Source organism: Plodia interpunctella, chromosome Z (genome assembly GCF_027563975.2).
Source record: "Plodia interpunctella isolate USDA-ARS_2022_Savannah chromosome Z, ilPloInte3.2, whole genome shotgun sequence".
Lineage (NCBI taxonomy): Eukaryota > Metazoa > Arthropoda > Insecta > Lepidoptera > Pyralidae > Plodia > Plodia interpunctella.
Genome location: NC_071324.2, coordinates 672,799 through 685,643, shown reverse-complemented (window position 1 = coordinate 685,643; position 12,845 = coordinate 672,799). Strand labels below are relative to the sequence as shown.

Genomic DNA, 12,845 nt, shown 5'->3' with positions numbered 1-12,845 from the left:
CTAGGTGTTGGAATGGCTGGCGAATCACGGCGAGGTGTTTCTACAGAAGAACACTGGAATAGGAAGGAATCTCCACAAGGCTAGGGTGTACCAGAAATCTCATGAACACTTCGAAAACGTTGCACAGGTTCGTTGCATTCCAAACTACGATTTCTTCAAACAGTTATATAGTGTATTATATACAGATAAGAGTAAATAAACTGCAAAAGTTTTAAAATATTGCGAACCAAGTTTGTTTATATCACTCAACTCTCATACAAAATTATGCCATTTTTTTTACAAAGTAATAGTAAATAATGTACGTAATAAAATGTATACCACATTGGGGTAACCGCAGTTTATTTTTGCAAAATTATTACTTTCTAGCTGCCCCTAGGCTTTGCTCTCGTGGGAATTTCGGGATTAAATATGCTTATGTTTTATCCAAGTTATATTCTACCAAATTTCATATCATACTCACAAACTTTCGCAGTTAAAATAGTAGTAGGATTGATATAACTAACGCCTCTGTAGACATTAACACTGAGAAGTCCTTAAATCTATATTACATTTAAGGATTTATCATTACAGTATAATGGAATTTAGACAAACTTTATAGGACGTTTTCTATTTTTGTGATCAAGTTAAGGTCTGTATAGCCTATTTTTATATAATCTAAGTTATTAGTTATTAAGGGCAGTTGTATGTATATTTTTTTGTTAGATTTATTTTAATATAATTATTTTTTGTACAGAACACCTACACGAACGCCCAGAAGCTTCTAGCGGCCGCGGAAGAACTCGCGAGATCTGGGGAGTGCGACCCCGAAGAAGTGTTGGGAGTGGCGCGGGAGTTGGACTCGCATGTGGCAGCGTTCGCGAGCAGAGTCGACAGGAGAAGAAGAAGATTGGATTTGGCTGTGTTACTCTACTCACATGAGAAAGATGTAAGTGTATGTTTGGGAGATATGGGAATTCGTGAGAGAGTTTATACTGTGGCGGTATTTGTGAGTAGAGTTGACATGAGAAGGAGAACTTAGCTTGAGAATGGTTAAGCTGTAAGCATTGTATGGAATGTAATTTCATGCACGGGAGGAAAACCTCTTTTGCTAACATTACCTTAACTTACAAAATGGCCGCCTACGTAAATAAATGCGTGAGTATTTCAACAGATATAGGTAAATGCGCACGCGCGATCTCACACAGTAAATTGCACTGCATGTATGATTTAGTCCGTGTGACGCCGTGTAGTTAGCTTCCTACGATACAACGATATCATTGAACGCGTCTACGCCGTTTTGCTGTGCAATATTGCGTTCGCGCAAGCCGAGCTGCAATGCGCTGCAGGACAAGTTACGCATAAGTATACACAAGGCAGTCTGTGTGGCATGTTTCATACAATTCCATACAATTTACTGATACGTGCACGTCTACGTGACGGATTCGGCGTGTACCGTACCTTTGGAATCGATTACGTACTTTCTTTCCTTGATATATATTTTACCGCTAATATATAATGTGATAAATGTATCTATTTTGTAATAATTTTGATCTATGTAGGTACTTTTATTCGTATAATAAAGTTATTGTAAACACTCAAATGTGTTATAGCCGTGACATATACATACACGTCGTTTCTTTCAATGTGACAAAGTCTAAAATCGAAAATTTTTGTGTCTATATTACAAACATTGGCATGTTACTATAGATAGTAGAGTGGTGCTATAATAGCACCACTTTGGTCACACTGTTTGGTCTAATAGTTGACTGGTAGATTATTTGGAGTTAAGTGCAAAAATTTGGAGTAAAGTCCTTTTGTAATTAATTTTGAAATTTCGTGCCATAAAATTTTAAAATAAAAATAAATACATACAACGTCCAATTCCCCGTCCAGTTGCTTCAATGGCTGGAGACGTTGCGTAGCGGCGGCGGCGTGTGCGCATCGGATGACAGCCCGGAGGCGGCGCGTCGTGCGCTGGAGCAGTGCGCGCAGCATCGCGCCGCCGCGCTCGACGCCTGCGCACAGACCACCGCGCACGGGGAAGCGCTGCTGCAGGAGCTCAGGTCAGTGCGCATTACAGCTCGTGCTATTACAGGGGGGAAATAAACTTGATGCTGCAGGAGCTTAGGTGAGTGTGCATTTCAGCTACAGGCTATTGCAGAAGCCAGCCACCGACCAGCCTTTACAGATGTAAACACAGATGTGTTACGCCTGGGAAATAAACTCGAAAATAATGATGAAACAATCACCACTGTTCCGCTATGTTAAACTTTGAATAGGGAGATGAGATATTCCAGCTCTCCAGCGAGAATCGAACTCATGCCCGGCTAAATCTGAACAGTGCTTGTAACCACTGAGTTACCGAGACCAAGTCAGTATGACCGAATAATTTCATCTCCTTTAATCCGTCATACAATATTTTTCAGTAAGTACTTTTCTAATCAATTTGCGTTTCCACCAGAGATGTGCGAGGGATGTGTTTTGAAGAATCAATAGAGTCGCAGCCTTACACTGAGCCTTCAAAGCTGTGTTAAGATTGGGATATTTTTAAAACTATTTTTCAGAGTTAAAGTTTACAACCTAAGGGGTTGGTTGACAAAAACAAAATGCCTTTCAAAATTGATATTACTTCGTCTGAAATTTTGCTCCATGAAGTTTGTAAGTATAAAGTGCAAAGGTACGTAAAGGTAATAACAGAAAGCAGACAGAAAAAGAAAATTATAGAAAAGAGATCAAATCAATGCTTTTCCATTTTGTTGAAATATGTATTATTTTTAACATTAGTGTACGCAAGCAATCTGTTCTGCTGCAAAACAAATCAAAGTGAGCCTGTGAAGTGAAGTAGCAACAACAAATATTTTCGCTAGACTGCTTTGAATACCTATTCTTCTTCAATGAAAAGCTGTGGATTGTATTATTTCACAACCGTTCAATATCAAATGTACTCTCCTCTCCTTCAATTGTTAGTGAGACGTAAATGTCTGTTGTGAGACTGTAGCTTGCTTATTTTAAAATAAACTCCACATAGCACAAAAAAGCTATTAATTAATAGGAATACAAAAAAATATCCAAATCTTCCGCAGAACTCTTATTCTAAAATTTACAATAGAAATCGAAATTTTTATATCTTAACATACTTATGATGATGTGATATCAAGCCAGCAAATACTACCGTTATGCATTCTGTCCACGTGGCCTGACTGCCAAATAAAACACCACAAAACATTTACTTATTTCCTATTAGCTCATTGAGTCTATTAACAACCAAAAATTTTTGAAATGACATTTATATATGAGAGACATAAAATCTGAAAATAACAGCCACGAATTGTTTCACAGTATAACAGAATGGTGTACAACAAACCATGAACTGAACTTTAGAATAACGTCACAGAATAGTATTTCAAAGTAAGTTAACGTCGAGAGCTGCGGAGTATTCCGTCGACTCGCCCCGCTATCTCTGATCCCGTGGTATCAGTTTGAGTACAGCTGTATTTTAATAAAAACGTGTACTGATACCGTTCTCAAAATGTTTAAAGAAAAATTGTTTTATTCATCACATATAGAAACATATCCTATAACTTAAAATTATTTGTTAGACATGAAAACAATGTTGTATGTTCAACTGTATTTTTTGGCAGTCGATGGAAGAATATTGTAATATTAGAACTGGCCCCGCGGGATCATAAAGGCGGGATATGTCTATGGAATAGTCAGCTGCAGCGGTGGTATCCAGATGCATTGTCGTGATTCTTTTGTTTTGTCCACCACCTCCCCGCCACAGAAACTTGCGAATGAAATGTCCTCGTTGCTGCGAACTCTTTTTTCTGATTGGCTGTAAAGTGTATATGTGTGTTCAAAGTATATTGTTTCTTTTTAAAATAGTACTACAATAAATGTAAGGGGAACTAAGGGCGTATTTAAATTAGATTTTTTCCACTGAATAGCTAACTTTTATACCGTAGCATTGAACAATTGCTCATGGGGAGAGTTTCATTTATGCTCTGAAGACGTTCAGTTTCTGTTGAAATTATTTCATAGAAAGCATTTACTAGTATTTTAGAAATTATTTTTTATAATATTGTTTATGTATTCCATTAGTGTTTGTTGACGGTTGACGATCATTGCAGTAGTGGTTAACACACCCGTCTGTTATCTAGAGGTTCTGGGTTTAATTGCAACACGGGCATGTATTAGTATTGTTTTTTACTAATATCTTTAAATATATTCGCAAGGATATAAATCAAATGTGCAGAAAAATTCTTAGAGTTTGTGTCCACATTCTACTTTTAGATCCGTGTCATAAATAAACGGACTTGTGAATAGCATATCTAGATGAAAAAACGTATCAACATTATAACTACTGACAACTCCTCACTAACTATCCACTTCCTCAAACTCAACTTGGAGTGAGCGCTTATTCATATAACTATTAGTTGAAGCCGTAATAACGATAACAGCAAAGATTGTCGAAGCGTCCAGATCGCTCAGACTTGGCAGCATAATTGCATGAGAACAGCGTTTCTTAAACTGTAAGGTCCACGGACCCGTAGTAAATTAAGTTTAAGTTCAAGGATAGTCAACCACAATTTGTAATAAACAATATATAAGTACAGATAACAGAAACAAATGGATAAAAAGTGACAATGGGAGTAAGGCGTTGCTTTTTTCAAATACCTTTTTATAAACAAATTATTTCTTCCAACAGACCAGTAATAAGTAAGCGGACTGTGAAAGAAAAATATAAGAGAAAATATTGATTATCGAAATCAATAGCCTACAAACAAGTCGTAGACTTGCGTAATTTTTTAATAATAAGTTCGTTTTTGTGAAGGTTGTTGCAACTGTCGGCTGCGCGACTCCGAGACGGGCGCTGGGAGACGTGTACTGCGGCACGGGATAAGAATCGCTCCAATAGAGCATAAAAAGAAATAAAATATATATCCCGGATGCGCTTCGATCGTACTCGGCGCTTCTTTTATATTTTTCTATTTAAAATGGGGATGAAATGAAATAGGAATCTTAACGTTAATTGAATTTTATTCCGAGTACTGCGGCTCCCCCGGGCCTTGGTCAATATTGGTGGTAGATAACAGGGTTTTGATGTATGTTATTTAACTCTGTTTAGAGTTTTTTTTCATATTCAATCGGAGTTCTTACAATAATAAACACATCAGTGAACCACAGATCTTCCCATGGTATGAAAAAATATATAAATTACATGATAGGTTTATCCTTTTTATTATGGCCAACAATTTTGTAAAACGTCAAGTTATTTAAAAGACCCCCTTTTTTTAAGGCCAATGATTTTTGTAAAAAGTCAAGTTACTCATACAAGTCTCACGTCCGGCGCGGCGTTCAAATTGCGTGCCAGTAAATATACACGTGTCATTTCAATATGTTCATTGAAATTTGATGATTAAATCAAAATATTTTAATTTTTCATTGGAAGTATTCACATGATACATGTAAACTAAGCCTGTAACCACCTGATGTGGTCAACAAAAGACCAACGACACATATAAAATGTAGCTGACGACTGACTGATTGGGACTAATAAACGCGAGATTAAACACAACTAGAACCATTCCAAAGAGTCTTTATATAATGCGGCAAAAAGAAATATGATTTTTGGGAATTCCATCTCTAACAAGATAAATTTTGGGACAATATTTAGAGATGTTTTGTTCTCATCGCGGTAGAATAGACGCGCGCTCAGCGACCCAATTCCTGTGGCGTGCATCTTGAAGATTTCAGTGAAAATGGACACGCATCGAAACATTTGCAATCCGCTCTCGCCGCGACGTACGGTCGAGAAGACCGGGGGCTGTCGCTAGTGACTATCTGCAGTGTCAATGACCGGCAATTAATGACTGACTAGATTTCTAGATGCACTGTTGTTGTTTTTCATTCTAATTAAATATGTCTTTAAATGCAGGTGTCAAATAATGTTAGCTTTGAGTGTAAACAAGAATTTATATATTTCTGTGAGTTCCGTTTTCAAAGACACACATGTACAGGATCATCTAAACTAAGTATGGTATATAGGTAGCTTAACATCAAGAAATTAGCAGGCGACTGAAAATCTGAACTAGGTTGATATTTAAAAATATCATATTAAATAATTAGCCTTTTATTCAAAACATAACAGTATTCATAATCATTAGTTCTGTCGTCTATTGCATCAGAAAATCACTGCTTTATTATTATTTATATATTTACACATACAGTACATTTATGTATATTATATGACGAGATTAAAATAGCATATTTTTATCCCTGTTTAATAAGTTGGCTTAAATGGCATTACCATAAACTTAAAAATTTGTATTACATTAAAAATATGAATTAATATACAGTTTTTTACACAATTAACTGTTATTTTATCTACGAGTTTTATTTGTAATTAGATTTATTAGATCAAATAAAAATTCAATGTTAATAAAAATTAACAATCGAATCGAGAATTTAATTAAGCTGCTTTGATTGATTATCGCGTGTTTATGTGTTACAATAAGTTTTCTAATAATTCAATAATCAAAGTTTCTGTGTATAGATAAATTATTTATAAATTAGATTATAAATAATAATTAGTTCCAACCTGCTTGCGTCTATGAAGAAACGTTATGTCAGATAACTTTAGGCGATTTGAAATATGTTAGCGTGTCGACTCGGCTAAATTTGCGAGGTCCAAATGTCGCCACGGATACGCTAGGGCATTATCGTGGCATCATACAGGCCCATAAAATATCTGACTTCAATATTTATCAGTACAGTCACGTGGTTCAAATCAAAATTTGTCCCACTTCCCAGCGTACGATTCATACGAATTATTTCTGTTTAGACCTGACAATATAATGATAAGAACGAGAGCCTGCGATGCAAGTCGGGATGCTAATAATAGTACATCCTCGAGCGAGCGCCACTATATATCCAGTTGTGCTCAACTGGCCCTATAAGGAACTGGCGGGCCGGGGAGAAAAAGTTGTCACGACTCCGACACAATATAAATAATATTTACCCTGCACTCTCTTGGGTATACCTTTTTGATACATTAATGTATCGATTTATACGTGGACTCGGCTCGTCAGAATCATTATATTTTAATGACGCTAAGGAGTCTGGTCCGCAAAGTACGATTTTAGTTTCATTCAACAGTTTGTAAGACTGTTTGCAAAATGCAAACAGTCGGGATTATGTATAATTATGAAATCAATCTTGTAACAATGATGGTTGTACTCTGAACCCGGGTCTCCCTGTTAAGTTGGTACATATACAGACTAAAATATAAAACAATCCGTTTCTCTTTAGACAACGACGGTAACATTTTCTATAACAAACATTTACCTTCGGAGTGGAGTTCATCGAGAACGAATACTAATCAGAGTATATTGGAGAGAATTTTAACGAGGAAGCTAGTTGCACTTCTTTCTATCACTACATAAAATGAAAAACTCACTTTTTAAAAATTATACATAAATTTATATTTACAAAATGGTAAGCCCTTCTGGCATAATAGGGACCAACACTGTTTGAATGAGTTTCTGTCGGCATTTCTTTTCAGCAGTGGTCGTTCCGAAATGCTAGTAGTTTGTAGCTTTGGTAAATATCATTTAATTTAGAATATGACGTGAAAAAGTGCCTGTTAAAGACTAATTTCTGAATAAACGATTTGATTCTGATTTTTTATTTTTGAATACCAATGGTATGATAGACGTTTATACAATGTGTAATATCAATCCGATAAACGAATGAGTGTAAATAATTCACGTCTACACATTACTATTTCTCGCTAAGCTGGTTCTAGGTGAGTGGCGGAACGCTGCACGACGTAATGCAGTGCTGCGCGTGTACCTATATTGTGTGATGACGGCGACAACAGGGGCTTACCATCATCTTTTAACGCGATCCACTTTACGACCTAAACTGAACTGGATCGGAAATTCGTACCATCTGCTTAATTTTTTGTATGAATGCGATTAATTTTAGGTTCCTAAATTGAACTGAGTTGCATTGGAATCGTACTGTAAAAGTTGATGGTAGGCCTGCAGGCCAAATATTGTCGCGTCACACTGATTTGCGGCACTTGTCGCTCACCTATGACTCCGGGTAAGACGTGAAAACACGCAAGTGTCGTGTTTTCTTTCGTGATCGTCCGGCGCGGCATATATATACATACAACACATATTTGTGCCTCCTGTCTCCGTGCGAAATTGCCTTCCGTATTCGGCGGTAGTAAACGCGATGAAAACATAAGTTCATTAGTTATTTCGATACACGAAACAGGAACTATTCAAAATTTGATTTATCTTTATAGGCTAGGGCGCAGGGGCGAAAATATATTTTAATTATATAAACTTTCCTCAATAAATTTATAGTATCCAACAGTTTTAACCCGCTTCGAAATTCGTAACTTTCTTTGCTTCGTGGTAGCATAATTACAAATTAAAATCTCAATTAGGGAATGGCAAAGATGAAAATCACGTCATATGTCTACACCAAAATTGATGGTATGCCAAAATTAAACGTGATTGGTTGTAATTTTTTTTTTGCATACGAAACACATTGATCATTTGAAATATCGAAAGAATTCGGCTAAACAAATCTGTTCTCTCTATCATCTGTAACCAGCATATGGCGGGACGCTTCATGTCATCTCATCTCAGCCAGCAACATCTCGTAAACTATTATATTTTTACTATCTTGGATTTAACAATTCAGGTGAGATATATCTTCTGAGAAGCAGAAAGTTCTCACGTTACTTAAGAAAATTGAAGCAGTCTTAAAATAAACTCAGAGCTTCGGTTTATGCGATACGGTCTTAAAGAAATAAATATTATTTTGCTGTGATATATGAAATTCTTCGTTTCTTAGAGGATTTAACTTTGAATTCAGAGTCTCTCAGGAGAGAAGCTCAAATAAGTTATTAAGAACAATATACATATGTGGTTTTATTCATTCATTATAATAGCTAGCTAGAGTGCCATTGTCTTTCTAAGCCCCGATGCAGTCATAGCTTCCAAGCGAATGTACTGATTTTAATTAAAATCAATCATACTTAATCGCTATTGTTAATAGTTATCAAGCAATATTAAAATTTAATGTATAATTTAATGTGTAATTTAATGTATAATAAATGATGTAGAAAATTTCAATATCAAATGACATTGTGTCAATTAGCAGTTTACATAAACCCAGTTATGCATGTTAATTGTCGAAAACAAAATTTGAGCTTGGCTAAAAATAATTTCCACCCTTAGGATTCCATCCGAGAAAACTTAATACTTCTTCTCGTTGACCTTATGTCGGTACAGTGTGTAAGTTCCTTCCATTTCGTTCTGTCATTTGCCATATCCATTGATACTCCTTTACTGTTCATACTGTCCTTGACACACTATCCATTCCTTCTTAGGTCTTCCTCTATTCCTGTAACCTTTTACTTCCATCTTTTTCCGAGAAATCTTAGTTCATTGCTCCCAATTATATAAATAATAAATAAATGAGGACAAACCACACATATTGAGCTAGCCTCAAAGTAAGTTCGAGATTTGTGTTATGGGATACTAACTCAACGATACTATATTTTATAACAAATACATATATAGATAAACATTCAAGACTCGGGCCAATCAGAAAAAGATCGTTTTCCATCATGACCCGACCGGGGATCGAACCCGGGACCTCTCGGTTCAGTGGCAAGAACTTTATCACTGCGCCACCGAGGTCGTCAATAATAATATATCCCGAACCGTGCCTCCCCAAATTGGATGTAGGTTTATAACATGCGAGCGAAAACGTACACGCCGCTATTAGTTGACATAATCGTTCATTGTCAGCTTAATGCCAAGGAAATGTGAAATTACCTCGTTCCCACCCCTTTGTCTACGATTGAAGGGGTTGAATGGTGTTCTCTGAGAATAATATACCTAATCGGCCATTACCTAGTTAGCGGTTAAATGATGTCATGACTGTTTTGAATCATTTTATCGATTGATGTACAATTGTACGAATAATTTCGAGAACTCTTATAAAAATCGATAGAAATTATCTAGGAAATTGACAGCATCTTTGTTAATTCAGCAATTCGTTGTACCACATTATAGAATTACATATAGTATGTGATTGTGCTCGAGGGTACAAATGACAATATAATTTCAGTAAAAGGTGCAATGCAAACATTCCGTTTTAGTTTAAATGGTATGGAAAATTTATCCGATGCTTCGGACAGTTTCGGGTGTTTATACAGCGGGATTAATCGAGAAAAAAATTATACATCGTTCACTATTGGATTTCACTATATTGTGGCTTTGTTTTTCAGGAAATTATTGTTAACATTTTCCTAAAAATTAAAACACAATATAAAATGATTTTGGGTGGTATGTTCATTAGTATGATTACGTATTTTGCATATACCGTTTGCGAATCTAAAAATAATGCATTGTCATCCACACTATACACGGATTGATAATTCAGAGTTGCAAGATTCCACCCGAATGGACATGGGGACGTACAAAAAAACATAGTTTTTTCAAGATAAATAAAAGCTCACAAAAAAGATACAGCGCCAACACTGAAAATGAAACTATCGTTCTGACCGATGTCGCAGGAAAAACATTATTTATGACGAGGAAACTTATTTCAAGTAAAAATAAAGTGTATTTGTTTGTATTTTGAAAGAAAGTTCATTTTGCGCATAATGGCAACTCTTTTCATCGGAAATAAAAAAGCGACTTTGGTAATAACTGGGTCGCCTGTTCTTCAAAATAAAGTAGAACACGTAAAGCAGCATGTTGCTTTTATAAAACATGTCATATTCTATGAGGGTAAAGTAGAATAAGAGAACCTACATCTTTTTTAACGCGCGTTATGTAACGTATATTATGCGCGTACAAACATATGGCCAAAAAGTATTAAGTTATTCGCGCTTCGAGGCTGTTGGGGTTAACGCTGGCATGATGTCGTCAAGGGGGTTATGCGTGTCAATGTTCTGATAACTGCCCGAAGACCACACGTAGTGAAGGAGAAAAAACTAGGATATCGCTGAGCAGAGGCTCTGTCTCCGTGGGAATTTCAAGTTAGCAAGATAACTTATTGTATCTCTTTAGCTTTATTATCTTTCTAATCCGAGTAGTGTTTAAACAAAAATATCTTCGCCTATAGAATTTCTTGGCGAATTTCATTTTATGGACCGCTTTTCATGGCCGACGTTTTATTTGCAATTTTTGAAATGAAAATGTTTAACTGAACGAGCAGATGTGGGTTTCGAGCACTATTGTGTTTGTGTTGCGGCCATATGGCTTGTACTGTTAACACAATGTCTAGTTCCCTCATGGACTCTATGCAGCGGTAATAGTGACGAATCTGCCATGCAAGATTTGCTATTGATTGTACTGTTCACCATAGTTGGGACAATGTTATTGATTGTTTATTTTTTAACCGTTCTACTCTTCCAAGCAAATAGTTTTGCTACGTTTAAGCTGCGGTGCATAATTAATGTTGATGAAAGTTTTAAATCATTAATTAAATTAGGACCGAGTTTATTTATATTAAAGTTACATCTATCTTTACAGGATAATCCCAATGCGATAAATACAACAAGCTATCTTCCTAAATCACTTCTTATGAATGATGTCAGTTATATTATAAATCAAATTTTTATTATATGATCTATGAAGAACGACTGTTCTTTTGTTTGAAAAGAAACTTCTTTTAACCCTTCTCTCTTTAAGGATACGTATGCTTAGTGGTTCGCATTTATTGCCATAAATGTACGTTCCTTTAATATCGATATTTTACTCTCGTATACAATAAAGTAAATAAAATACTGTACCATTATTACTAACATCAGTTATAAGTATACTATATTAATTTTTTACCTAAATATGTTCATGTTCATTCTTGTTTTAGTCGTAGCCTGATGTCAGTCCCATTCGCCATAAGAGGAAATTTTAGTCCTTTGGGTGTCAGGCAGTTATCATACCGACGGAAAAAACGTTGTCTCTGTAACACCACTCGGTGGACTGCTAAGCGGGTTGCTTTGAGCATCAAACGCGTGCGTTTTGCTGAATCCTTTCAAAAATATTGTTTATTTCTTCCCCTTTTGTATCGTGGTTAGTCTGTTTTCACAGTCACGGTCGCCGCAGTTAAAACGCGCCTCTATGAAACCTGCTTTTGTTGAGTAACAGGGGTCATTTAGTCCTTTCATTGGGAAACCAGCCAATTTCATCTCCAGATGGAGAATTTAATTTTGTTCGTTTTTATGTTTGTCGTCTCTTGTGCTACTGGATATCCAGGATGCTTGATCAAAGTCCAACTTTGATCAAGCAAATTTAAAAAGTAATTAAGTTACCTTTATTTAACAGCAGCGACTGTTTCGTATGATAAACAGATATTAGCGCCCAGTTTCTAGGAATAACCTGTTCAGCATTTAACCTGTGTGCTAGATGCTTTAAACATTGAGTTAGAACCGGATAAGTGATGAAGTCTTGAGATGCATGCAATTATATTGACCGAGACGCCATCGACATACCTCGTGGCTAGGTACATCCTCCGGCCGACTTGCGAGGTACTTGATCACCTAGCGCTAGAACATTTGTTTATTTATTGATTACATGATAAATTATATGAAATATCTTTATTCTTTGCTAATATATGTAATTTGTTGTTAAAACTCACACTGTTTTTCATTTTGATTTCCCTGATCGTTCGTCGAGTGGTGGGAAACGAATAGGTGGAAACATCCATCGTATATGTAATGTTTTTTTTCCTATTTATATCATTTTCCCGTCAAACTTCTATAGTGATCTCCTCTTACCATTATATTTGTTGTGCTTCGGGGCTTCGTTGCCGTGGGAATTCAAATAGAT

General features: G+C 36.0%; 1 protein-coding gene across 5 annotated transcripts in view; it reads left to right on the top strand.

The window, feature by feature from the left end:
* The window catches only part of trio, a 200,595-nt gene that overhangs the window by 19,125 nt on the left and 168,625 nt on the right, over positions 1-12,845 (top strand). For all 5 annotated transcript variants that reach the window (XM_053768430.1, XM_053768428.1, XM_053768429.1 and 2 more), the window contains 3 exons: positions 5-127; positions 734-925; positions 1,873-2,042. In XM_053768430.1, the coding sequence (XP_053624405.1) occupies positions 5-127; positions 734-925; positions 1,873-2,042 (485 nt within the window). The remainder of the gene's footprint in view (positions 1-4; positions 128-733; positions 926-1,872; positions 2,043-12,845) is intronic.